The 27,881-nt window shown below is 44.0% G+C and overlaps 3 protein-coding genes across 4 annotated transcripts; 1 reads left to right on the top strand and 2 right to left on the bottom strand.

Moving 5' to 3' along the window:
- Positions 1-206: 206 nt before the first annotated feature.
- Positions 207-6,828, bottom strand: LOC120022054 (vegetative cell wall protein gp1-like). Its single transcript, XM_038965848.1, has 2 exons — positions 5,935-6,828; positions 207-212 (listed from the first exon to the last, which is right to left on the bottom strand). Exons 1-2 carry the CDS (start codon positions 6,826-6,828, stop codon positions 207-209), a joined length of 900 nt encoding a protein of 299 aa, XP_038821776.1.
- Positions 6,829-9,309: 2,481 nt separating this feature from the next.
- Positions 9,310-15,058, bottom strand: LOC120022457 (cartilage associated protein). The gene is made up of 7 exons (XM_038966368.1): positions 14,482-15,058; positions 12,263-12,412; positions 11,499-11,670; positions 11,159-11,287; positions 10,785-10,930; positions 10,494-10,577; positions 9,310-9,820 (listed from the first exon to the last, which is right to left on the bottom strand). The coding sequence occupies exons 1-7, from the start codon at positions 14,938-14,940 to the stop codon at positions 9,779-9,781; spliced, it is 1,182 nt and encodes a 393-aa protein (XP_038822296.1). The 5' UTR covers positions 14,941-15,058; the 3' UTR covers positions 9,310-9,778.
- Positions 15,059-15,623: 565 nt separating this feature from the next.
- On the top strand, positions 15,624-27,704 carry fkbp9 (FKBP prolyl isomerase 9). Of its 2 annotated transcripts, none has more exons than XM_038965906.1 (10): positions 15,624-16,254; positions 17,031-17,176; positions 23,223-23,412; positions 23,749-23,888; positions 24,169-24,358; positions 24,720-24,865; positions 24,977-25,166; positions 25,240-25,385; positions 25,491-25,654; positions 26,055-27,704. In XM_038965906.1, exons 1-10 carry the CDS (start codon positions 15,704-15,706, stop codon positions 26,229-26,231), a joined length of 2,040 nt encoding a protein of 679 aa, XP_038821834.1. In that variant the 5' UTR covers positions 15,624-15,703; the 3' UTR covers positions 26,232-27,704. The 2 variants fall into 2 exon arrangements, with proteins under 2 accessions (XP_038821834.1, XP_038821833.1); XM_038965905.1 differs by having other exon boundaries at positions 23,749-23,894.
- Positions 27,705-27,881: the final 177 nt, after the last annotated feature.

The following is a 27,881-nucleotide window of genomic DNA, read 5'->3' as shown; positions in this document are numbered from 1 at the left end:
AAACAGCAGAAGAGCTCGATGTACGAGATGAACGGGAAGGGTCAGAGTCACAGCAGACATGGACAACAGATAGAGATGCAACAGAAGGTCTAAGAGCGAGAGAGAAAGAGAGAGACAGTGCGGCTGCAGAGAGTGGAGGGAGGCTTGAGGAGGGTGAGGCGATGTGGGTTGGGGTATTTGGGGGGTGTGAGTTGAACAGCCACACACTACACCTGCAGACACAGAAGAATGAGTTGACGGGTGAGGAAGGGGTGAGGGTTGAGGGTAAGGGTATTTGAACAGTGAGGGTTGGGGCTGAGGAAGTGTTGAGGGTTGGTGGTTAGGGTTGGGTAGAGGGACGAGGGAATGAGATGAGTGGCTATGCTATGCTAATGCTAGCAGGAGTTTTCAACTCTGGCGACGAACGAGAAGGGACTCCTCCTCCAGAGCTCTCGGACATTGTGGTTCAGAATCATACCTGTTCATTACTGTTATTATTGTGTAATTACCATGTTGTTACTGTGTTATTACCATGTTATTACTGTCTTTGATGTTATTTTGATTTCATTGTTCTTGTGTGAGACAATTGAACTGTGTTATGTTGTATTATTAGGGCTCTACGTTACTATGTAGTTGTGTAACATTGTGCATGATTGTAAGGATTCCTTGTTTCTCACGATGACATCAGCATTTGAAATTGCTGTCAGAGTTGGCACCCTGATTTGAGTGGATGCATTCAGGGTCCTATTCATTAGGCACCAAATGGAAAAAAAATTGACTGAAACAGGGAATTACCTGAACTTGTCCCATAAGAAACGCTAGTTTTCGTTTTCCATTACAAAACGTTCTTCCTACAGTGTGCTCTATTGAATACAACCAAGTAGATGTTCCAACGTCCATACCTCCTCTGACACTACCTAAAGACTTGGTTGAAGATAACCAAGGTTAAAACAAGAGGATTCTAATATCCCATAACTCTGCATAAATGTGGAAGATTTTTAAACTAAGGGACCAGCGATGCTAGTTATCAACGGCTCTGGTCCAGTAATGCTGCGTTTAGACGAGGGACGCAAAAACCGTTATTACATGTCGGCATAGCGGGACAAGAAAGCAAAAAAGATGGCGACGGGAAAAACAACGGTATGAGTTTCTATGGTGATTTCAGTAAACAATCAGTGCAAACAACATCCAGTAGAAAACAACGCTACCGCAGACGGCTAAAGTTGAACGATTTGCTCTCATTGAAAACAATCACACCAGTTTGCCATCAACCGTCTACCTTGTACCATTTAAACGCGGCATAAATCTGATTATTTCGTTTTCCGAACCTGGGTATCTTCAACCTAGCCTAAAGACAGGAAGTAGAAAATAATAGAATAGACATTACAGATATAGTTTTAGAATTCAAACGAATAAACCATAGAATTAACCATTTTTGTATGTAAGGGAACGCTAAAGCCTTGTTCACACTGCAGGCCTTAATGCTGAAATCAGTTATGTTTTCACAACCGCTTTGGAATACTGACTATCGATCCAAACAGCAGTGGTGGAAAAAGTACCCAAATGTCATACTTGAGTAAAAGTAAAGATACCTTCATAGAGTAAAACACTACTTGAGTAAAACTCAAAAAGTATCAAAAAACTATTAATAATTTAAAATTCCTTATATTAATCAACCAGACACCACCATTTCTTGTTTTTTTTTATTTATTTACGGATAGCCAGGGCACACTCCAACACTCAGACATAATTTACAAACAAAGCATGTGTGTGTCGTGAGTCCGTCTGATCAGAGGCAGTAGGGATGTTCTCTTGATAAGTGCATGAATTTGACAATTGTCCTGTCCTGCTAAGTATTCAAAAATGTAACGAGTACTTTTGGGTGTCAGGGAAAATGTATGGAGTAAAAAGTACATTATTTTCTTTAAGAATGTAATGAAGTAAAAGTAAAAGTTGTCAGAGTTTTAAAAAGTAAAGTACAGATACCCCAAAAAGCTACTTAAGTAGTACTTTCAAGTATTTTTACTTAAGTACTTTACACCACTGCCAAACAGCAAGTTACAAGTGACCATATGGGATTTGTGTGTGTTCAGACAGCAGTCATTTGCTGACATGGCTACGCTAGTTGTCATAGTTATGACGGGTGAGTGTGCAGTGGTGTAGGCTGATTGGTGGTGGTGCTCGTGCTTCTTATCACTCAGAAGTTATGTAGAAAGCTATGGTGACAACAATGCCTGCCATGGATGTTTCCCAGTCTCTTTGAATGTTCAAAATCATAGTGATAAAACACTTTTAAAGCCTCGAAAGGAGTCCTTTTTGTCAAGCCACAGCAGTCAACTAGCTAGATAGGTAGCTGTTTAGCTTTTGTAGCACATTCACTAATTTGTTTGTAAACAATTAAAGGGAGAAAAAATATTTTTTACTTCAAATTCATCTCCAGCACCACCACAACATCAACATATACGAAAGTGGCTCGTTTCTATGTTTTGTAGCAAAAAAGATAGTGGAAGATAAGTGTTTCTAATGACATCATCAGTGTGCATCATGTGATTTTAACCAATTATGGTTACAATGATGAGTAGGTATTGCCACACCGATGATGTCATTGGAAACACTTATTTTCCTCTATGTTTTTTTACTACTAAACATAGACATTTTCACATACAGTATGTTGATGTAGAGGTGGTGCTGGAGATGATGAATGTGAAGTTGTTCTTGTCAAACTGTCAGCAGAGTAGCTAGCAAACAACAAGATATGCCAAATCACATTCTAAAAACTATTTGAGGGCAAATGAATCAGATTTGACTGTTCAGACACAAGTCGCATGGCGACAGATTTGTATCTGACTTCAAACCACCTACAAAGGTTGTTTGAAATGTGACTTGACTGCAGGAAAAATAACAGATTCAAATCGGATATGCAAAGTCACTTCAAACTGCCAATGTGAACAAGGCTTTAGATCGGCACCATATTATGGTGTGTATAAAATGTACATTTTTGTATGGATGGAAGTTTGTACATTTCTGGGGGTTAACAAGAGGTGAGATATATTATCAGACAGTCAGTGCAAGGTAGAGAGGAGAGGAACGTGGGGAGAGGGGAGTAGAGGTAAAGGGAGAGGGGGGAATCAAACATATAGAGACTTGTCTAGATGGAGTGTGTGTGTCTGCTAAATGACTAAAATGTAAAACATTTGTGCACATGTGTGCGTGTAAGTGTTGGTTTTGACAGAGACGGCTGGAGAGAGATTTAGAGTAGGAGTCCAGACTGCAGACTCAGTTCAGAGACAGAGACGGGGGGCTAGGGGCATAATCTGGTGTCTGTGTGTGTACGTGCATGTTTGTGTGCGTGTGTATATGTGTGTATCATACCGGTGTGATCTGCTGGTCAGCGGTGTGACGTGTTTGAAGGTTTCCAGACTGCATTGGGAGATGCCGCCGAGTGATCAGAACATCAGACGAACTGACGCTACCATGACAACACAGGCAGACAGACAGTCAGACAGACAGACAAAGACCTGCTACACACAGAAGTGTTTTTTCCCCCATTTTGATCTCTATATTTGGGTCAATTAAAATAAATGTACTAAGTTAGTCAGAAACTTCTAAAATCTTTATCAATGCAGAGTTGAAATGGAGGATGTTGTGTGAACTAATATACAAGGGTATCTGCATACGTTAGCATGTGGCCTTGATTAATATGTTAACTTTTTTATTCATAAGAATAAATGTTTCAGATGAATAATAAATGTTTATAATGTAATAAATGTTTCAGATGACAAAGACTACAGAGATGGACTAATAACATATCGTACATGGTTCCATTTTCCTCACACACAACAGCACAACATTGTAAAACTCACTACTATATTTATTGGGCTGCAGGTAGCCTAGCGGTTTGAGCGTTGGGACAGAAACTGAAAGGTCACTAGTTTGAATCCTGTGCCGAAAAGGTGCAAAATCTGTCGATGAGCCCTTGGGCAAGGCACTTAATCCAAATTGCTCCAGGGTTGCCGTTGATATTGGCAGACCCTGGCTGTGACCCCACTCTCCGAGGGTGTCTCAGGGAGAGTTGGGATATGCAAAACCCACAAAAAATACATTTCTAATACACGTGTGAAATTATTATAAAAGTTTATACCGCAGTGTGATTTAGGATTTGTTGTAGCTTCTTTAACCATGTCCATGACAGAAAGAGACAATTTATTTGACTGGAGTTTAAATAAACTAACAGCACAAAACACATGTAGCATAATACATACATAATATTGCCATACCAACCCATCTATCAATGTTATGGTTCTTTTCATTGTTTGTGGGGGAAATGATGGCCATAGTGTTCTATAGTTGTAAAAAGTATCTGTATACTATTCAGTATTAAATGTCTTGTTTTTTGTAAACTGTTTTGAAGAGTGATGTTGGTGGTGAAGATGGGGGTTATGTAAAACAATTGTGTTTTTCTGTAATGAGGCTATCTATCAATGTTATGTGCTGTTCTGTAAGAGTAAAATAGCCAAATACCACACTCTCTGTACCTTCACGACAGTATTTGAGTCAATGATTGATTGATTGATAAATTCAGTTCCTTACCCACACAGGTGCCCAGCCCATATGGTTTTGTAATATAATTATTATTGACAGAAACTGCTCAGATGTCCTCACAGGGTGAACTCTACTGCTTCCTGGTCTCTTTATGACATCATCTCTGTCTGGTCCATCCGTTTCTAGATATTGGTTCCATTGAACAACAGTGTTAGGATGAAGTGTGTTTGTGTGTGTTCTAATAATAAACTCATAAATCTATAATTTTGTGATGCTAAGCGGTGTGTGTGTGTGTGATTGCGTGCGTGCGGGCACTTTTCAAACATAATGGAAAGGAACGAGACAATATGTACATGGCTAGTTTTCCAACATAAAGACAATGATTTTCAAATAGTTCATATCAACTCTCAGTCACTGTTGACTAAGTTTGGAGTTTTTTCCTTGCTCTTCTCGACCGTGGCTGCCTCTTGATAATGAGAAGGTCACTTACTTTCTCATCTTTTCATCTTGCGTATGTGTGTGTGTGTGTATTTGTGGTTGACTCTACGTAAGTATGAGTGTCTCTCACATCCAATGGTCTCTCTGTGAGCTACGATCTACAACCTACGACTCCTCACAATCAGAATTTAACAGTGACCTGGTCTGGACTATGAACTCTGACCTCTAGCTGGCTCTCTGATGTCTGTACACCCACCGCTTCGACGTCTGCAAATTTTCTTTAGAAAAAGTTAGAGAAAGAGGCAGGAGGGCAGGAAAAGAGAGAGAGACAGGGAGGGACAGAGGAAAAGAGACAGAAAGAGGAGGATGAAGACAGAGAAAGAGAGGGGGATAATAGAGAGAGAGTGACAGAGTAAGGGTGAGAGAGAGAATGTTCCCCAGTGGGTTTTTCTCACCACTGGGTGATAAATGGCACTGAGACTCCATGTTCAAACATGACTGTTTTCTCTGGCTGCTATCCTCTCCTACGCTTAGCTCTCTCTCTGTCTCTCTCCTGCTTCCTCCACTCTCTCTCTTTCTCTCCCTTCCTCCACTCAGGTTTCTCTCTCCCTCTCCCTCCGATCTGCTTTGGCCCAGGCCCGATCCGGTTTCATCAAATGGACCCGCACCATCTCATCCTCTCCCCTCCTGTCCAGTAGAAAGACCTCTATGGGACAGCTCTGTCAGGCTATATGTGTGCCATGACCCACCTTTGTTACAAAGAATAAAACATTCAATTTAATGTACAGTAAAACAAAGCATTGCAGGTTTTTCCTTCACAAGATCAGTGAGAAGGTGACAACAGGAGCAACAAGGAAAAAATCTAAAATACATAGTTTGATCAAAACAATACAGATTATTAGAAACATTATTGGAGCTCAAACAACTCCTATTATGCTTCACAACTACTATGATGCTCTGTTGCCTATGCATTACACTGCAGGAGCAGCAGGACTGGCACAGGGCTGAGTGTTGGGTTGAGGGCTGGGCACAAGGCTGGGCGTTGGGTTGAGGGCTGAGGGCTGGGCACAAGGCTGGGCGTTGGGTTGAGGGCTGGGCACAAGGCTGGGTGTTGGGTTGAGGGCTGGGCACAAGGCTGGGTATTGGGTTGAGGGCTGGGCACAAGGCTGGGTGTTGGGTTGAGGGCTGAGGGCTGGGCACAAGGCTGGGCGTTGGGTTGAGGGCTGGGCACAAGGCTGGGTGTTGGGTTGAGGGCTGGGCACAAGGCTGGGTATTGGGTTGAGGGCTGGGCACAAGGCTGGGCGTTGGGTTGAGGGCTGGGCACAAGGCTGGGTGTTGGGTTGAGGGCTGGGCACAAGGCTGGGTATTGGGTTGAGGGCTGGGCACAAGGCTGGGTGTTGGGTTGAGGGCTGAGGGCTGGGCACAAGGCTGGGCGTTGGGTTGAGGGCTGGGCACAAGGCTGGGTGTTGGGTTGAGGGCTGGGCACAAGGCTGGGTATTGGGTTGAGGGCTGGGCACAAGGCTGGGCGTTGGGTTGAGGGCTGGGCACAAGGCTGGGTGTTGGGTTGAGGGCTGAGGGCTGGGCACAAGGCTGGGTGTTGGGTTGAGGGCTGGGCACAAGGCTGGGCGTTGGGTTGAGGGCTGGGCACAAGGCTGGGTGTTGGGTTGAGGGCTGGGCACAAGGCTGGGTGTTGGGTTGAGGGCTGGGCACAAGGCTGGGTGTTGGGTTGAGGGCTGGGCACAAGGCTGGGTGTTGGGTTGAGGGCTGAGGGCTGGGCACAAGGCTGGGCGTTGGGTTGAGGGCTGGGTGTTGGGTTGAGGGCTGAGGGCTGGGCACAAGGCTGATTGTAATGAATGGCAGTAGAGGCATAGGTGATGCATTTCCTGCTTTTACTTATGCAGGAAAATAAAAGTAAGGCATGTGATATATCAGATTGTTTTTATATAAATACTGATTGCCTGCCCCGATCCTCTCTCTCCCTCGCTGGCTCACCTGCTCCTCTTTGCAACCTCGCCAGCTCCTCTTTTTCTTTGCAATGAAAAACACGAGTGTGCGTTTGGTCTTCGGTCTGTTGCGTGTAGAATAGCTCAGCCTACTCATTGATAGCCCCTACTTTAGTGAACTTGCACAAGACATTGCAAGCCAAGAAATACAGCATTGCGATAGCCTATATCTTTTGATTACCGATGCACGGTTCTGACTGTCTGCCTTGAGGCCGACATGCCTACCTATTACCTATGCATGGCTGTGCCCCTCCCATCTCTCTCTCCTGCTAGCTCGCTCTGTCTTTGCTGTGTAATATGTGAGAGTTTGTGTTCTCGAAGTAGACTATGGCAAATAGTTTCCTCCGTTACAAAAATATTGAATCTTAGGAGTCGATAGGTTGAAGCTTGACACCCAGAAATGTGAGTCGACACCGGGAGTCTACTGGCAAGGAGTCGAGGAATCTATTATTTTGGAGTCGACTCCCACTAGTACTCTAAAACGGCTCAAACTAAAAATCACTGGTCTAAATCAACCTTTGGAAAGGAAAGTTCACCTGTGTTGGACTGGTAAAAAAACATGGAAGGATAGGATGGCCTGAGATGGAGAGGTAAAAAGAAAGATAGACTCACCAGCGATAAAGAGGTAGAAGTTGTTGACTTCCCTGGCTCCTTTTGAAACAGCCAGACACGTCTGACAGAGATGATTTAGTGCTTCCTTGTATAGCAAAATATCTTCAGTCACCTCAGGTGAACTTCATGAAGGTATCAACACCTATGCTTTCATATCCTGACACACCCACTCCCTCAAATTGAGGGAATGAAAATAACTTCCTTGTTTATTAACTGATTTGGAAGATAATTCATACAATAGGTCAATTTATTAGCAATGGAGAGGTTTCAGATTGACTGTTGCCTTAAAATTAAATTCACAATTCTAAACCAACTGGACTGCACATTACTCAAATCCTTCAGGTGTGTGTCTGTGTGTGTATGTGTCTGTGTGTGCAGGGTTGTGGAGTAACTGATTACAAAACTTGAACTCTAATCAGTTACGTTATCAGATGTTTTTTTGTAATCAGATTAAAACGGAATGATTACTTATACATTCAGATATACCTTTCTGTTTTTTCAATGACATTCAATTCCGCATTGAAAAGGTAGCAAGTTTTAAGTGTTTCACTTGAGCGAGTCTCACCACAAGTCAGAGACCACTATTATGACACACCAAATGTGTTTGATAGATTATTTTTGTCTTCTTCTAATGCCTCTTAATGGGAAAGTAATCCAAAAGTAACGTAAAATAATCCGATTATGTTACTGAGTTTGGATAATCCAAAAATGTCATTACTGATTACAATTTTGGACAGGTAAATAGTAACAGATTACATTTGTGTGTTTGTGTAGTCAAGATTTATATTCTACTCTATTCTCTGTGGATCAGACCCTTTTTTTGAAATTTTCCACTTAAAATGACATGCCCAAATCTAACTGCCTGTAGCTCAGGACCTGAAATGAATGTAGGAGAATATAACACATTAGATCTGGTTAAAGATAATACAAACAAAAAAACATGCGTTTCTATTTTGTTTTATCTTTGAAATGCAAGAGAAAGGCCATCATATAATATTGCAATATAGGCGCAATTTAGATTTTAGAGCAGTGTGTGTGCAAAGTTTCAGATGAATCCAGTGAAGCATGGCAATACTGGACAATATTTTGTATCAGTCTGCCCAAATGTGCCAAATTGGTCAATTGATACATTTTCAAGTATATAACTATAGAAAACATACAAAATGATATGGTGATACAAAATATAAGTTTACACACTCCCAGGAATGTCATACATGATGGATCATTAGCTTATACATGAACATTCACACATCTAGATGGCCGGGCGGGGTGGGTGTGGAGCCAGAGACAGCAGTGGTTCAAACTGTAGAACCCAGTTCCTACATTTGAACATAAACATTTATTTTATAAAACAAAACTATAATACATTTTTATCTCTGGGACCCTCAGGATGACAAATCAGAGCAAGATTCCTGACTATAAGTACATTAATTACCTTCAGAGGTGAATGTATCAAACCAGTTGCCGTGATAAGTTTTGTTGTTGTGCTTTCTCCTCAAACAATAGCATGGTATTATTTCACTGTAATAGCTACTGTAAATTGGACAGTGCAGTTAGATTAACAAGAATGTAAGCGTTCTGCCCATATAAGACATATCTATGTCCTGGAAAGTTTGCTGTTACTTACAACAGTCATGCTAATCACATTAGCGCACGTTAGCTCAACGGTCCCAGTATAGGGACACCGATCCCATAACATCATACTAACCAGAAAGCAACGATCACTAAAGAGGGCTTGGTTTTACCATGTGGTTTTATTATTAACGAACCATGTGAATATCTTTATATCTTTCCTTGTAAGACAGTGAACAGTTTGATTTAAAACATGGACAATAGACAGAGGGGAGTGAACATACATAACAGAGAATGGCCACATATCATTATCATCACCAATTTAATACCACAATATCACTCACTGTCCGTACCTCTGCACTGTACATGTTAGTGCACATGATCCAGAACTATTAAAAAAACATGATTTAAAAGGTCATATACGCACATAAAAAAACTCTAACCAATTTGAGCCAATCAGAACCTCCGGAACCTCAGAATAAATACGACCCAGTGGGAGGAACCAAGGCCCGGCGGCATTCTGGGAAAACCTGCCGTCGCTCGTTTCTGTCATTTAGAAAGAAAAGGCTGAACTTTCTCTATATCTTTCTTTCCTTCTTTATTTTCAGTGCGTCCAGCGTGTGCTACTGATCCTAAGCATCCAGGAACTCATCTAGAAACTCCATCACTTCCCCCTGTACACACACACACACATCACAGAGTTAGTATTGAACCTGAAGATTGTAACCATTCTCTACGGTTTCCTGATGGATATGCAGTGTAAATAAGGACTAACTACACTCTGATCAGACAGAGCCTCCAATTGGGTCTCCAGTTCCAGTCCTGGGGAACTACTGGGTGTACAGGCTTCAGTTCCAGAACTGCTCTAACACACCTTATTCGGCTAATCAAGGTCCTGATGAACAGCTGGTTGCCTTATCTACATGTGTTAGAGATGGGCTGGCGCAAAATCCTGCAGTAGGGTGGCTCTCCAGGAGGAGGATTGGCCACTCTTATCTATAGGCGAGTCATGCTGCCCCCAAGTTAACAACTCTGGCACAACATCTATGGGTTATTATTAGACATGCCTTTATTGTTGTGAGTGAGCAGTGTGTGAGTGATCAGCGCCACCCTGTGGTGAGGTCAGATACAGCAGTCTGGTAAACACTAGTCACATTGTACTGCTTGGACACAGGTCATGTGATCTGAGAGGAATCTGTAGTTTATCGCTAGTTTACAGAAAGATTACATAGAGAGCCCTGCTAAAACCAAGACCCACTTCTGGACACATATACTGTCTGACTCAACAATTGTGACATTAGAGACACAAATGGAGACTCTCTCTCTCTCTCTCTCTCACACACGTACCTCGTCATCGCTCGCTAGGTGTTGTCTGGAGAACTCAAGCATCTCTAGCTGCATGGTGGTCTGGTTCAAGTACCGTACTGCCTCCTAAAACACACACACAAAACACACACAAGTCAAATCAACATCGATAAACAAACCCAAATGAAGACCTCAGCATTCAGTGAACCGGTTAAAACAAAAATCGATGACAGGGGCCAAATAACCTGCATATGGAGATAGTGGAAATGCATGCGGTTTGTGTGTGCGCGCGTGTGCTGAAAAATGTCTGTATAATATGTGTGTGTGTCTTACCGATCTAGGTAGGAAATCTTCATCGCTGAGTCCGTATTTGTCTCTGTGGTACTGGTAATACACCACGTTGTTCTTCATCACCTCATCACTGGGGTCAAACAACATGTAGCTGGTCACACACGGAACCGCGTTCTTCAGGTCATTCACTTGGGGGGCAATGACAGAGTCAGTGTGTGTGTGTGTGTGTGTGTGTGTGTGTGTGTGTGTGTGTGCGTGTATAACCACACAGAACACAGAAGTCCTAAATGTACATGTTTGTAATAATAATGTAGTAACATACTCACTTGTGTCATAAGACTGCTATAACACATGCATGTGTAGTAATAACAGTTATAACAGTTCTATTTGTAATAATACAGTAATATGACACTCACGTTTGTAATAGGCGAACTGTAGGTAGTGGTACATGGTTGCTACAAACTTCTCTACGATGAATCCTCCAACCACAGGAGTCAGCTCGGCCTCACACCTCACCTTCCTCTCCAACACCTCTGTGTAGTGGTCTGGGAGGGAGGGAATGGGAGAGAGATAGAAGAGGTGGAGGGGGGGGGGGTTATCATCATGAGTGACCTGTTCAAGATGATCAAGAGAAATCATAAATCCATTTGTCTAAATCAACCTTTGGACAGGTAAATATATCCGTGTTGGACTGGTGAAAGACATGGAGGGATAGGCTGGCCTGAGATGGAGAGGTAGAAAGAAAGATAGACTGACCAGCAATGGAGGGGTAGAAGTCTTTGAAGTCTTTGACCTCCCTGGCTCCTTCTGAAGCAGCCAGACATTCATCATAGACCTTGAAGAAATCCCTTAGAGCCAGCTCCATGTCTGACACTGAGGTACGGTAGTTATCACCGTTATACGCCCGCACTGCTCGCACAAACAACATCTGGAACAACAACACACACACATTGATACAGATACACAACATTACGACAAGTTAATTTGAACTATTGAACTAGATTAGACCAGGGCTCAGGGCTCAGATTAGCCCAGGGCTCCTGAGTGGTGCAGCGGTCTAAGGCACTGCATCTCAGTGCTACAGACCCTGGTTCGATTCCAGGCTGTATCACAATCGGCCGTGATTGGGATTCCCATAGGGCGGCGCACAATTGGCCCAGCATCGTCCGGGTTTGGCCGGGGTAGGCCGTCATTGTAAATAAGAATTTGTTCTACATGACTTGCCTAGTTAAATAAAGGTTAAATAAATAAATACAATGACCAGATTTTATTCACCAGAGCACAACCTGCGTCTGTGCAACACTACATAGCTCCCTAAACCAGCCCAACTGAGACCTCCGACAATTGTCCTAAAGAGAAAGTGGCTACGGTCCATGTTTAGTCTTAGAGCTCTGAAAGCCGTTACATCCCCCTGTGACTTCAGTCTGGTCCCCTAACCACCTCTAACCCCAGCCATGGAGAGAAGTATACGTGCGTGTTTGCATGTGTGTGTGCATCCATGTGTATGCGTGTGTGTGTACCTCGTAGGACTTGGTCTCCAGGTCTGTGAGGTGTTCCTCAGCTCCAGGTAGAGTCCTATAGTAGGCCATGTTCCTCTGCATCATCTCATCATCAGGGTGCTTCAGGAGGAAGGTGTGGGCAGCAGACACTGCCTTGGCCAGGTTATCAGACTGGGGGAGAGAGGAGACAGTTATACGCGCACACACACACACAAACTGAGGCAGGCATATACAGTGGGGAGAACAAGTTTTGATACACTGCCGATTTTGCAGGTTTTCCTACTTACAAAGCATGTAGAGGTCTGTAATTTTTATCATAGGGACACTTCAACTGTGAGAGACGGAATCTAAAACAAAACCCCAGAAAATCACATTGTATGTTTTTAAGTAATTAATTTGCATTTTATTGCATGACATAAGTATTTGATACATCAGAAAAGCAGAACTTAATATTTGGTACAGAAACCTTTGTTTGCAATTACAGAGATCATACGTTTCCTGTAGTTCTTGACCAGGTTTGCACACACTGCAGCAGGGATTTTGGCCCACACCTCCATACAGACCTTCTCCAGATCCTTCAGGTTTCGGGGCTGTCGCTGGGCAATACGGACTTTCAGCTCCCTTCAGCTCCGTAAGAAGCATCTCAAGGTCCTGGACTGGCTAGGCCACTCCAGGACCTTGAGATGCTTCTTACGGAGCCACTCCTTAGTTGCCCTGGCTGTGTGTTTCGGGTCTTTGTCATGCTGGAAGACCCAGCCACGACCCATCTTCAATGCTCTTACTGAGGGAAGGAGGTTGTTGGCCAAGATCTCGCAATACATGGCCCCATCCATCCTCCCCTCAATACGGTGCAGTCGTCCTCCCCTTTGCAGAAAAGCATCCCAAAAGAATGATGTTTCCACCTCCATGCTTCACGGTTGGGATGGTGTTCTTGGGGTTGTACTCATCCTTCTTCTTCCTCCAAACACGGCGAGTGTAGTTTCGACCAAAAAGCTCTATTTTTGTCTCATCAGACCACATGACCTTCTCCCATTCCTCCTCTGGATCATCCAGATGGTCATTGGCAAACTTCAGACGGGCCTGGACATGCGCTGGCTTGAGCAGGGGGACCTTGCGTGCGCTGCATGATTTTAATCCATGACGGCGTAGTGTGTTACTAATGGTTTTCTTTGAGACTGTGGTCCCAGCTCTCTTCAGGTCATTGACCAGGTCCTGCCGTGTAGTTCTGGGCTGATCCCTCACATTCCTTATGATCATTGATGCCCCACGAGGTGAGATCTTGCATGGAGCCCCAGACCGAGGGTGATTGACCGTCATCTTGAACTTCTTCCATTTTCTAATAATTGCGCCAACAGTTGTTGCCTTCTCACCAAGCTGCTTGCCTATTGTCCTGTAGCCCATCCCAGCCTTGTGCAGGTCTACAATTTTATCCCTGATGTCCTTACACAGCTCTCTGGTCTTGGCCATTGTGGAGAGGTTGGAGTCTGTTTGAGTGTGTGGACAGGTGTCTTTTATACAGGTAACGAGTTCAAACAGATGCAGTTAATACAGGTAATGAGTGGAGAACAGGAGGGCTTCTTAAAGAAAAACTAACAGGTCTGTGAGAGCCGGAATTCTTACTGGTTGGTAGGTGATCAAATACTTATGTCATGCAATAAAATGCAAATTAATTACTTAAAAATCATACAATGTGATTTTCTGGATTTTTGTTTTAGATTCCGTCTCTCACAGTTGAAGTGTACCTATGATAAAAATTACAGACCTCTACATGCTTTGTAAGTAGGAAAACCTGCAAAATCGGCAGTGTCTCAAATACTTGTTCTCCCCACTGTACATACACACACACACAGGCTACTCATATAAAGTGAACAAAAGCACAGGACCCTCTTCCTTAGTTTAGCCTCCCCCTTCCCCGTGCATGTCGTGGCACGTATAATGACATCACATCCTCGCGAGAGAACACATTACTCAATAGAGTACAGTAGCATAACAGAGTGCAGAGTGCTTGTAAACTACACAGTTCTAAAAGTTATTGAAAACACACAATTTGTTTGATATAAAATACAACTTAGAAAGTAAATACCAAATGCATTCAGTTATATTAGTTTTGAGAAACAGGCAGCTCGTCCACAGATTTAAATTAACCCTCTCCTGCTCCATAGAAAATACAAATTAAATACAAAATATATACTGCAGAGAGCCGCACTGATTTCATTCTCTCTCAAAGTGATTTCACTCACTTTGAAGTAGGCGAACTGCAGGTATTTATATGGTTCCCGTTTCTCGAACTCCTCCACGGTGTCCCGGCTGGGCATGGTCTGTCTGAAGGCGGGCAGCCCCTGTTTGCACCGCTTGAGACACTGCGCCCTCTTCATAACGTTACCGAACACACGCAGCTCCGGGAAGTCGGTAAACTTCTCCTCGTTGTCCAGCCGCACGGAGCTGCAGTTGAGGTTGCAGAAGGCCTCGCTGTCCCTGAGCAGCCGGTACAACCGAAGAGAGACCTCGAGATAGTCAACTGTCTCCTGCCATTTCTCTCCGGTGTACTGGTCCAGCGCGTATTTATACGCGGAGTCTAGCGGCATTAGTTCATGACGCGGAAAACTCCTGAAGCTGTATTTCTCGTATTGACAGAAGACTATTGTAACGGAAACCGCGAATAGAAGCAGAGAGATTAGCGGAGTGCTGGAGGTTGCCATCTTTAGTTTTTGTGTAGAGGTGGGACGGCTGGGCTACGTCTCTACTCTATTCTGCTCTCTGTGCCGTGCGAGGGTGGGACAGGGACCGCCTCTACCCCCACCACGTATCCGGATACAACTCTCCCTCCCCTGGCTGCTCTGGGCAGGGTGACGGGGTGAGGGGTGGCGAACCACCGGGGCTCCATGCACCTCCCCCTAAATCAGTGCTGTTCTAGAGAGATCTGGGAGTAACATGGGTTGGGAAAATCAGACCACTGCACTAGTTTACACTGCACTATTTTACATCAAACTACATGTAAACGATTGCAAAAGTTACAGATCAAGTTAAGGAGTGATTTCCATTTGTGGCCCTCTAGACTAGATGCCAAATGGCTACACAATGTAATGTGATTAATCTGACGCAGCGACAATGAGAAGTAGCCTAGTGAAACGGCTTGTTCAGTAGTAGACTTTGGAGAGAGTCTGCTGCCTATACCTATCTATATCTACCTGTCTATTTTTATATTTATGTTCGGCTATGTATGTTTTATAAACGTGTTGGTTATGTTATATAAAACGTGTATATTCTTGTATAGGCCTATCACCCACTAATTAGGGTTGTCTCTGTAGCCTACAGACTTCCCCCTCCCCTGCCACGTCGAGACATTCCAGAGAGAGAGAGAGGGTCACACACAGAAACACCCCCTGAAAAACTCAGACACTGTTCCACCGCCACTCCATAGCCAAGCCTTGCGTAATAGCCCTATAGACTGTACATGTGTGAATGAATGTAAACGAGGCCTATTCTACAGTAGTAGTTTGTGTTTGTTGGTCTTGCGTTGGGGATGTAGTTTATTTGGTCTCTAGCTGTGACTATAGGCCCACCGTTTGGCGTTTCCACGTCTACATATCTGCTGTGCGCTACTGCGCCTGCGTCATACGTGGTACCCAAATCCTCCCATTCAATTCAATCCCGGACAGGGATCAAGGGAAGAAGACAAGAACTGGAAGCAGAAGACCAGAGGAATCGGAACAATCGGGGGAAAAGAGAAAGAGAAAGAGAGCGATAACAACCGTTACAAGTCACGGTTATCCACCCTACTTTTTGTCGGTAAAGGAGAGGCGTGTAAAGATGAACCAGTGCGTGCACGGGATGATATATCTGGCGGTTCTGGTGGCGTTTGCCGCCTGTGACGCCCCTCCGGTACCGTTAGATGACATCGTGATTGAGAAAACGTTCGTGCCGGAGCAGTGCGTGCGCGCTGTGAAAGTAGGGGATTATGTTCGTTACCATTATAACGGCATGTTCCCCGATGGAAAGAAATTTGACTCCAGGTAAAAAAGTTTTTATTTTCCACTCTTCTCCACTCCTGCAGTTCCTGCACGCAGTTCACGTTGCAGAGTAGCGTGCACGTCAATAAACTCAAGCGTGCGTTTCATTAACGGGTCGGACCAAACAGCCACGCAGGCAGAGAGAACGAGAGCACCCATTCACTGAGAGAGAGGGAGACTCTTCATGCAGTCTCCAAGTCTGAGCTAAATAATTAGTGAAACTATATTTTCACTCCAGAGAAAACAACTATATTCTGCTACTAAATACACCGGGTGATAATATATGGTTCATTAACCAACTGCAAGGAAGTACACATGTAGGCCTTCCTGGCCTACTCTAGAGCATGCACACACAGGTAGCATATAGTCTACTGGTGTGTGAGTGTATGTCACGTATGGCCAGCAGAGTGATCATGTAAAATTAAAAAAATACTACAAATATTAATTCATTCATTAATGTAAACCCTTGGGCAGAAAGAGACCAGTAGGCCCAACAAGTAATGTGCGTGGCAGAATTGAGATACAGTTGGCCAGTGTAGTAGGCTAGGCCTAGTGATACGACATGTTAACCACAGTCTCACCACAGCCAACCAAGTACTATTGTCTGGACAGAGAGATACATGACCGAATGACTGAGTGAGTGAATCAGTGAAGTAAGTGAGTGAATGAATACATGATTGAATACATGAACGAATGGACATTTTTCCCTTGTTTCTTGTCTTTCTTTCTGTCTTTTTGTTTGAGATGTTGGCAGCTCCCATAACGTGTGTGTGTTGCAGCTATGACCGCAGTAGCACCTACAATGTGTATGTGGGTAAGAAGCAGCTGATTGAAGGGATGGACAGAGCTCTGGTAGGGATGTGTGTCAACGAGAGACGACTGGTCAAGATTCCCCCACAACTGGCCTACGGGAAGGAAGGATACGGTAAGTTCATAATATAGATTTTAACATTAATATACATCATATAATGGAGTTTTAGCATATAATTGAGGTTTGGGAGCAAAGACATCTCAACTCCTCCCCTATAACCAATCAATAACTATATTTATACTTACCTGTTCTACCTGTAACCTGTGTGTTTTGCGTGTAACATAAAACATAGCAAATAACTTAGTTGATAATATAGCTTATAACATGGTTATAGACATTGTTGTCTCTTGTCTGTTTGATTAATAGTGCAGCTGCACAGGTAGCAGTGTGTGTGGGTGGTTGGATCTGTGTTTTGTGTGTTTTTAGGTTTGTGTGTGTGTGTGTGTGTGTGTGTGTAGAAGCTGGTGTTTACTGTTCGGAGGTATTCATAAACACCAAGCATTAATGCAAGCTTGACAGGAAGTGGGTGGTCCATGTTGAATTGGGTCAAAGTGACATCACAGACCAGGAAGTGCTGCTTGTTAATGTTACTGTACGCTGCATGGTGGCCTGAGATTTTTTTTTACATTTTTTTTTCTCCCACCTTTATTTAACCAGGTAGGCTAGTTGAACAAGTTCTCATTTACAACTGCGACCTGGCCAAGATAAAGCAAAGCAGTGCAACACATGGAATAAACAAACATTGAGCTGAGATAAGGCGGGGCTTTACCTAGCAAAGACTTATAGATGACCTGGAGCCAGTGGGTTTGGCGACGAATATGAAGCGAGGGCCAGCCAACGAGAGCATACAGGTCGCAGTGGTGGGTAGTATATGAGGCTTTGGTGACAGAACGGATGGCACTGTGATAGACTGCATCCAATTTGCTGAGTAGAGTGTTGGAGGCTATTTTGTAAATGACATAGCCGAAGTCAAGGATCGGCAGGATAGTCAGTTTTACGAGGGTATGTTTGGCAGTATGAGTGAAGAATGCTTTGTTGCGAAATAGGAAGCCGATTCTAGATTTAATTTTGGATTGGAGATGCTTAAAACTTCTTGCGGATAAGTGGGACGCTAGCGTCCCATCTCGACAACTTCTGGTGAAATTGCAGAGCGCGAAATTCAAATGACAGAAATAGTCATATTTAACATTCATGAAAATACAAGTGTCATACATCAGTTAAAAGCTTAACTTCTTGTTAATCCAGCCGCTGTGTCAGATTTCAAAAAGGCTTTTACGGCGAAAGCACACCATGCGATTATCTGAGGACAGCGCCCAGCACACAAAAGCATTAAAAACATTTTCCAACCAGGCAGATGCGCCACGAAAGCCAGAAATAGCGCTAAAATAAGAAGATCTTCTTCTGTTGGCACTCCAAAAGGTCCCAGCTACATCACAAATGGTTGTTTTGTTCGATAAAGTCCTTCATTATATCCCCAAAACCTCAGTTTAGCTGGCGCGCTTCATTCAATAATCCACCGGTTTCCCTCCTTCAAAATGCATACAAAATGAATCCCAAACGTTATCAATAAACTTCTCCAAACAAGTCAAACAACGTATAAAATCAAACCTCAGGTACCCTAATACGTAAATAAACAATCAAATTTAAGACGGAGAATCGTTATTGTCATTACCGGAGATAAACAACAAAGTACGCGCATTCACCAGAACGCGTAACAAACACTACAGCCAAAATGGGAGCCACTACAAATTACAAACAACAAATTCTAGCAAATTTTTCCAAAAACAAGCCTGAAACTCTTTCTAAAGACTGTTGACATCTAGTGGAAGCCCTAGGAACTGCAATCTGGGAGGTTTTCCCTTCATATTAGAAATGACAGCCATAGGAATCAATGGTGGGCTGAATTTTTTTTTTCTGGATGGTTTGTCCTCAGGGTTTCGCCTGCCATATAAGTTCTGTTAAACTCACAGACATTATTTTAACAGTTTTAGAAACTGAGTGTTTTCTATCCAAATCTACCAATTATATGCATATCCTAGCTTCTGGTCCTAAGTAACAGGCAGTTTACTTTGGGCATGCTTGTCATCCAGACGTCAAAATACTGCCCCCTAGCCCAAAGAGGTTAATGTGAGTCTGGAAGGAGAGTTTACAGTCTAACCAGACACCTAGGTATTTGTAGTTGTCCACATATTCTAAGTCAGAACCGTCCAGAGTAGTGATGCTGGATGGGCGAGCAGGTGCGGGCAGCGATTGGTTGAAGAGCATGCATTTAGTTTTACTTGCATTTAAGAGCAGTTGTAGGCCACGGAAGGAGAGTTGTATGGCATTGAAGCTCGTCTGGAGGTTAGTTAACACAGTGTCCAAATAAGGGCCAGAAGTATACAGAATGGTGTCGTCTGCATAGAGGTGGATCAGAGAATCACGAGCAGCAAGAGCGACATCATTGATGTATACAGAGAAAAGAGTCGGCCCGAGAATTGAACCATGTGGCACCCCCATAGAGACTGCCAGAGGTCCGGACAACAGGCCCTCCGATTTCACACACTGAACTCTGTCTGAGAAGTAGTTGGTGAACCAGGCGAGGCAGTCATTTGAGAAACCAAGGCTGTTGAGTCTGCCGATAAAAATGTGGTGATTAACAGCCTTGGCCAGGTTGATGAATAAAGCTGCACAGTATTGTCTCTTATCGATGGCGGTTATGATATCGTTCAGGACCTTGAGCGTGGCTGAGGTGCACCCATGACCAGCTCGGAAACCAGATTTCATAGCGGAGAAGGTACGGTGGGATTCGAAATGGTCGGTGATCTGCTTGTTAACTTGGCTTTCGAAGACCTTAGAAAGGCAGGGTAGGGTAGATATAGGTCTGTAGCAGTTTGGGTCTAGAGTGTCTCCCCCTTTGAAGAGGGGGATGACCGCGGCAGCTTTCCAATCTTTGGGGATCTCAGACAATGCGAAAGAGAGGTTGAACAGGCTAGTAATAGGGGTTGTAACAATTTTGGCTGATAATTTTAGAAAGAGAGGGTCCAGATTTGCTAGCCGTGATCATTTGTAGGGGTCCAGATTTTGCAGCTCTTTCAGAACATCAGCTATCTGGATTTGGGTGAAGGAGAAATGGGGGAGGCTTGGGCAACTTAACCTCCCGGGTGGCGCAGTGGTCTAGGGCACTGCATCGCAGTGCTAGCTGCGCCACCAGAGTCTCTGGGTTCGCGCCCAGGCTGGGCTGGGTTCGCGCCCAGGCTCTGTCGCAGCCGGCCGCAACCGGGAGGTCCGTGGGGCGACGCACAATTGGCATAGCGTCGTCCGGGTTAGGGAGGGTTTGGCCGGTAGGGATATCCTTGTCTCAGTATGTAAAATGTAATGTAATGTAAAAATGTAATAAAATGTATGCACTCTACTGTAAGTCGCTCTGGATAAGAGCGTCTGCTAAATGACTAAAAAAAAATAAAAAAAAATAAATAAAAAAAATACATAAAATTAAAAAAAAAAAAAGTTGTTGTGGGGGGTGCTGACCAGGGTAGGGGTGGCTAGGTGGAAAGCATGGCCAGCCGTAGAAAAATGCTTATTGAAATTCTCAATTATTGTGGATTTATCGGTGGTGACAGTGTTTCCTAGCCTCAGTGCAGTGGGCAGCTGGGAGGAGGTGCTCTTATTCTCCATGGATTTTACAGTGTCGCAGAACTTTTTGGAGTTTGTGCTGCAGGATGCAAATTTCTGTTTGAAAAAGCTAGCCTTTGCTTTCCTAACTGCCTTTGTATATTGGTTCCTAACTTCCCTGAAAAGTTGCATATCGCAGGGGCTATTTGATGCTAATTCTGTACGCCACAGTATGTTTTTGTGCTGGTCATGGGCAGTCAGGTCTGGAGTGAACCACGGGCTATATCTGTTCCTGGTTCTAAATTTTTTGAATGGGGCATGCTTATTTAAGATTGTGAGGAAAGCACTTTTAAAGGATAACCAGGCATCTTCTACTGACGGAATGAGGTCTATATACTTCCAGGATACCCGGGCCAGGTCGATTAGGAAGGCCTAATCAAACGCTCCCTAAATTGTTTTAGGGAGCATTTGACAGTGATGAGGGGTGGTCGTTTGACCGCAGACCCATTACGAACGCAAGCAATGAGGCAGTGATTGCTGAGATCCTGGTTGAAGACAGCAGAGGTGTATTTGGAGGGCAGGTTGGTTAGGATGATATCTATGAGGGTACCTCTGTTTACGGATTTGGGGTTGTACCTGGTAGGTTCATTGATAATTTGTGTGAGATTGAGGGCATCAAGCTTAGATTGTAGAATGGCCGCGGTGTTAAGCATGTCCCAGTTTAGGTCACCTAACAGCACGAGCTCTGAAGATAGATGGGGGGAAATCAATTCACATATGGTGTCCAGGGCACAGCTGGGGGCAGAGGGTGGTCTATATCAAGCGGCAACGGTGAGAGACTTGTTTCTGGAAAGGTGTATTTTTAAAAGTAGAAGCTCAAATTGTTTGGGCACAGACCTGGATAGTAAGACAGAACTCTGCAGGCTATCTCAACAGTAGATTGCAACTCCGCCCCCTTTGGCAGTTCTATCTTGTCGGAAAATGTTATAGTTAGGGATGGAAACTTCTGGGTTTTTGTTGGCCTTCCTACACCAGGATTAAGACACGGCTAGGACATCTGGGTTGGCAGAGTGTGCTAAAGCAGTGAATAAAACAAACTTAGAGAGGAGGCTTCTAATGTTAACATGCATGAAACCAAGGCTTTTACAGTTACAGAAGTCATCAAAAGAGAGCGCCTGGGGATGGGAGTGGAGCTAGGCACTGCAAGGCCTGGGTTAACCTCTACATCACCAGAGCAACAGAGGAGGAGTAGGATAAGGGTACAGCTAAGGCCTATAAGAACTGGTTGTCTAGTACGTTCGGGACAAAGAGTAAGAGGAGCAGGTTTCTGGGCGCGGTAGAATAGATTCAATGTATAATGTACAGACAACGGTATGGTAGGATGTGAATACAGTGGAGGTAAATCTAGGCATTGAGTGACGATGAGAGAGGTATTGTCTCTAGAGACATCAATTAAACCAGGTGAGGTCACCGCATTTGACATGAACAAACCCTTATTGTAGACAGATTAATCTGCTGACCCTCTTGAACTGACACATAGAGGTGAACTCTGCTTTAGTGTTGTAGGAGTGCCCTTCATTCACAGTGAGACAGACAACACAGCCCAGACCGGTGGCTTCGCCGGCATTACCCACAGTTACATGCACAGCATTAGGAGTGTGTTTGTGCTATTAGTATGTGTGTATGTGTGTGTATTAGTGTGTGTATGTGTGTGTATTAGTGTGTGTTTGCGTGAATAAAGAGGTCACCAAGCGGACTGGTTGATTTTGCATGAGGAGAGATTAAAACAGAAATGTGTGGCCTTACTTGGAATGTAGGGACTGGTAAAGAGAGAGAGAGAGAGCAAGTGAGATAAAGAGAGAGAAAGGAAGATGGGGTGGCATGTATGGAGAGATAAATGTAGGTGTCTACTTTATAGAGGGAGAAAAGGAGGCGCGAGTCAGGGAGTTGGAGGGAGAAACAGGCCGTATCCGTATACCCATACTAGCATACAATAAAAATATAGTGTTATAGTATGTGAAATGTCTAAAATAGTTCTCTGAATGCGTTACCTAATACGTGATTGCGTTGACTTCCGCCATTCTTTCATTTTGGCACAGCCCACCAATTTATCTAATTGTCAGCTGTTGACAAACACCTGAGTCAGAAAGAGTGAATTCTACTAGATCAAACTCATTTTAGCGTATGCAGTTTAAGTATGTAGTACACTAATATGCAGTTTAAGTATGTAGTACACTAGTATGGGTTATTCGGACATGGCCACAGTCTCTGCCAGCAGAGAGAACAACTGCCAACTCACCAGTATGGATTTAATCACAGCCATCCTCAACTTCCCTACCCCGTCTTCTCGCCTCCTCCCTTCCTCTTCCCCTCCTCTCATCTTCCCTCCCTCATAACAATGTCTGTGGCCTATATGGTTTATAATCTCTGATTAATTGCCTTCTTCAAAGAGATAATTCCATGTTCATCTGTCTAGTTTAACAATGAGAGAAAGAAAGAGAGAAAGTGGAAAGACAGAATGAGAGAAAGAACGAGTAACTAATGTCATCCTCCCTTACTCCTCCAGGTGATGTAATCCCTTCAGACGCGATCCTCCATTTTGATGTTCTGTTGTTGGACGTGTGGAACCCTGATGATGTGGTTCAGATGAAGACGTACTACACCCCTGAGAACTGCTCTAGGAAGGTAGAGGTGTCGGACTACGTACGTTACCATTACAACGGAACACTGCTGGACGGAACACTGTTCGACTCCAGGTGAGACACGAGATAAGTTGTCGACGACAAAACACTACTAACACGCACGTCACGCTACTAACACACACTACAACTATTAACACACACTACTAACACACACTACACACTACTAACACACACTACACACTACTAACACACACTACACACTACTAACACACACTACTAAGAAATCTACACACACAGGGAGAGGAATGAAGAGAGGCCCTGCAAGGAAGGAGATGATAGAGAGGAGGGTTACATTTGGAGGATTTCCAATAAATAAATGTCTGCTGTGTTTGTGGTCTTCTAATAAGTATTTTCTCATTCTCTCCCCATTTCCCTCCCCTCTCCCTGTAGCCACACCCGTATGCGTACCTATGACACCTATGTGGGGATTGGCTGGCTGATCGCTGGCATGGATCAGGGGCTTCTGGGCATGTGTGTCGGGGAGAAACGCATCATCACCATGCCCCCGTCGCTAGGATACGGGTCAAACGGTGATGGTTAGTAGGTGCTGCTGGGTAATGGAGTTGTTTCTGAGTGTTATCCCAGTTCAGGCCTCTCTAGTACTATTGGACCAGAGATGGCATCATCAGTGTAACCGTCTCTCCTTTGATCTCTCTCTTTCTCTCTCTCCATCCCTCCCCCTCTCTCTAGGTAGTGATATCCCTGGTGTTTGACGTGGTCCTACTGAACTTACATAACCCTAGTGTAACCCTCCTATCTCTCCTCCCCTTTCTTTCCATCCATCCATTCCTCCATCCCATCCCTCTCTAGGTAGTGATATCCCACAGCAGGCCTCCCTGGTTTTTGATGTAGTCCTCCTAGACCTCCATAACCCTAAAGACGGCGTCAGTATCATCAACCAGGACATACCTCAACCCTGCCACAGGAAGAGTGTTGCTGGGGACTTCATCAGATACCACTATAACGGATCACTACTGGACGGGACCTTCTTCGACTCCAGGTGAGAAAGAGAGTGTGTGTGACTTCATAAATGTGTATGAAAAAAATGCTCCCTAATTGCCTTTGGGCATTGATTTCCCTTTATATGTAATTCTTCTTTTGTCCTCACGGTGGCAGTAACCTTAAACTAAACTAGATAGACAAATTAGTTCAAGATTTACTGAATGAATCCAACCAGTAGAATAAAAATGGCACTTTTATCTTACAAGAAAACAAGTAAATTTAAGTTCAGACTGAATAGGGTGTAGAATTTAGAATCTACAACTTAGAGTTTCTTAGATTTAGAAATGTAGGCAAATGTTTTGTGTTGGCAGCTGTTTGTCACGTGTTTCATTCTGTACATATGATTATTGTCCTCTCAGCTACTCCCGTAACCGTACATATGACACCTACGTGGGTAAGGGCTATGTGATTGGTGGGATGGACGAGGGTCTGATCGGAGTCTGCATCGGAGAGAAAAGACGCATCATTATCCCACCTCACCTCGGATACGGAGAGGAGGGCACAGGTATGTATAAAATAGTGTATTTGTGTGTGTGTTGTGTGTGTGTGGAGGTTTTCAGTGTACCATCGTTTATAGAAAGGTGATTTCATCATTGCCCCCTCTCTCCCCCACCAGGTACTAAGATCCCAGGTTCTGCTGTCTTGGTGTTTGATATCCATATCATAGACTTCCACAACCCATCAGACACAGTGGTGATCACTACCAACTATAAACCAGTGGTGTGTGAGACGCTGGCTAAGAAAGGAGACTTTGTTAAATACCACTATAACGCTTCGCTCATGGATGGATCCTTCATCGACTCCACGTGAGTAAAAAGATACACTTGGACACGCACGCACACACCACACACACATGCTTCTAACAATCGCTCTCTCCAGGTATAACTATGGGAAGACGTATAACATTGTGCTGGGAGCCAACCAGGTGGTTCCAGGGATGGAGGAGGGGCTGAAGGAGATGTGTGTTGGAGAGAGAAGACACCTGGTCATACCTCCTCATCTGGGCTATGGAGAGAGGGGAGTAGGTGAGTTACACACACGCTCCACACACAAACACGGGCACAGAAAAAGACACACAAACTAGTCCACGTGCTGTTATTAACCCATTCATGTCCATTGGTGTGTTATAGATGGTGAAGTGCCGGCCAGTGCTGTCCTGATCTTCGACATCGAGATGATTGAGATGGAGGCGGGACTTCCTGATGGCTACATGTTCATCTGGAACGAGGACGTATCAGCTGACCTCTTCACTGAGATGGACGCAGATAAGGACTTACAGGTGTTGGCTTCAGAGGTACGCATCACAGCTAAACCCCACCCTCAGCTACACACTAATAGACATACACATGACACTGTGGGTCCTCATGCATCTCACCTCCTATCCTTTATCTGCTCTGATTGAAGACAACTGGACAGCGTATGGCTGCATCTCAGTAGTCTTAAATAGCCTCCTCTCATTGTCTCCTCTCCTTCATCTGCACTGATCTGTAAACACAAGACAAGTGAAAGCAAATATGGTGGAAGAGAAGCCTACAGAAAGAATATGTTTTGTATTTCACCCATCCAGTTAATTTTGATCAGTTCAGGAAGAGAGTAGACAATCAAGTTGATTAACCGAGACAACTGGCTAACCAATTCACAATTCTCCCTCCCTCTCTCTCTCTCCACACACCCTCCCCCATCCCTCTGTCCAGTTCTCAGACTACATTCTGCGTCAGGTGAACGAGGGTAAAGGACGTCTGGCCCCTGGGTTCGACGCATATCGCATCATTGAGAACATGTTTTCTAACCAGGACCGTAATGGAGACGGAAAGATCACAGAGGACGAGTTCAAACTGAAGGCCGACGAGACCACACACGATGAGCTATAAGATAGGGGTGCAGTGTGTGTGTGTGTGTGTGTGTGTGTGTGTGTGGGGGCTTATATGAATGCAATATAAGACAAGGAGGGTGTGTTTGTGTGTGTGTGAGAGGGATTATATTGTTGGAGGGTGGCGGGGTGAGATGGCAAAGGGTCAGATGTATAGAATTAGAGTTGGTCAGATGTCTAGAGAAAACCAAAGAGAGAGGCAGGGTGTATTCCGAGTAATGGGCTGAGTATCAAATGGTGCTTTAGTTAGCTTTGACCTGTCCAGTCTTCTGTGACCAGAGCAGTCTGGTGTTGGCATGGGGAGGGAATGAGAGAGGAGAGTAGGAAAGCAGGAGGAATACATTTTGAGGAGATGAGCAATGTAAGAGCATTAGGACAAAGGCCCACGTTTTTGTTAGTAGAGCAGTTTCCCAAATCCAGCCCTTAAGTACCCCCAACAGCACACATTTTCTTTGAAGCCTTGGACAAACTCGTCTGATACAATGTGTCAACTAATCATCAAGCCCTGGATGAGTTTAATATGGTGAGTTTATCTGGGGCTACAACAAAACGTGTGCTGTTGAGGGTAACGTTACTGGAGGACTGGAGTTGGGAAACATTGTATTAGAGGAGCTTGACGTGTTTCTATTGTTGATGATGATGATGTACCTTTGTTCACCTGCTCTGGCATCACTGATGTGTTTATTTTATTATTGAGTTACTGTTCAGATGGTGTTTTACATTTTTTTTTTGGTGTTGCCTTTTTTATACGTTTCTCATCTGTGAGAGAATAAGTGCCTGACAATTATTTAGTGACAAACTCTCCACTTTCTGAAGATGATCTGTGGATCTTCTATCCCTCATGTTTAATAGTTAGTCATGGTCTGTGGGTCAAACTGTTTCAATTTCAAATCTTCTGTCCCACCAACATCACAAACTGCCATAACTCTTTACCAACATATCTTATAGAGCACAATTACAGTACTATAAAATTGTTATTTATTGTATTAACACCATGGATGCAGTTAGGTGATTGCAGAATTTATTCTACAGTACCATCCAGCTAACGTGTGTGTTTTAGTAAAGGTTTGCCGATGAGTCAGGTGCTAAAACTTTGTTTCTATTCCTTGTTGTCATGTGTACAAACGCTTCCTGTATTCTCTGCTGTCTAAGCTAATCAAGTACAGTACTACACATCTAGTCATTCAGCTGCCCACTCACAACACTGTCTCCTATGCAACATTTACCTAAATGTTAGTGCCACTATCAGGTAGTTCATTGTTTTCCCCCCCCAATAGATTGTGTTATAATTATGCTATGCTCTGCACACACACACATCACACCTAATTTGGCAAAGTGTGTGAGGTGTGTACGCAACAGTTGAGTTTGTTTTATATCTGATTCCTCTGTTTGGTGAGAGTAATGAGTGATAATGATGCTGTAAATGTTTCGTTTCTAAGGTGCATTTAAATAAATGCACATTCCAACCCCTTTACAAGACCTGTCTGTCTCTCTTTAGCTGCAATGTGTGTGGCTTGCATATGGTGGGAACTGCGCAGCCAGAATAAAAACAGCCAGGGAGCGACAGGAATGTAGGGAGAAAGTAGGAGTAATGAGATAAAGAAAGAGGGAGAGGGGAAAAAAGTGCCGGTTTGAAGTGAAGATATGAAAC

The sequence above is a fragment of the Salvelinus namaycush genome, chromosome 27 (genome assembly GCF_016432855.1).
Source record: "Salvelinus namaycush isolate Seneca chromosome 27, SaNama_1.0, whole genome shotgun sequence".
Lineage (NCBI taxonomy): Eukaryota > Metazoa > Chordata > Actinopteri > Salmoniformes > Salmonidae > Salvelinus > Salvelinus namaycush.
The sequence above is the reverse complement of the archived record's forward strand: the minus strand, read 5'-3'. Positions and strand labels throughout refer to the sequence as shown.

Bases quoted from the DNA above. Each gene is read 5' to 3' on its own strand.
- fkbp9 (XM_038965905.1), top strand. From the start codon at position 15,704: ATGAATGTAAACGAGGCCTATTCTACAGTAGTAGTTTGTGTTTGTTGG. The intron at 17,177-23,222 runs GTAAGTTCATAA...TTACTCCTCCAG, and splicing joins CTACGGGAAGGAAGGATACG to GTGATGTAATCCCTTCAGAC. The intron at 23,895-24,168 runs GTTAGTAGGTGC...ATCCCTCTCTAG, and splicing joins ATACGGGTCAAACGGTGATG to GTAGTGATATCCCACAGCAG.
- LOC120022054 (XM_038965848.1), bottom strand. From the start codon at position 6,828: ATGCCTCTACTGCCATTCATTACAATCAGCCTTGTGCCCAGCCCTCAG.
- LOC120022457 (XM_038966368.1), bottom strand. From the start codon at position 14,940: ATGGCAACCTCCAGCACTCCGCTAATCTCTCTGCTTCTATTCGCGGTT. The intron at 12,413-14,481 runs GTGAGTGAAATC...TCTCTCCCCCAG, and splicing joins TGCAGTTCGCCTACTTCAAA to TCTGATAACCTGGCCAAGGC. The intron at 10,931-11,158 runs GTGAGTGTCATA...TTGCCCCCCAAG, and splicing joins ACAGTTCGCCTATTACAAAC to TGAATGACCTGAAGAACGCG.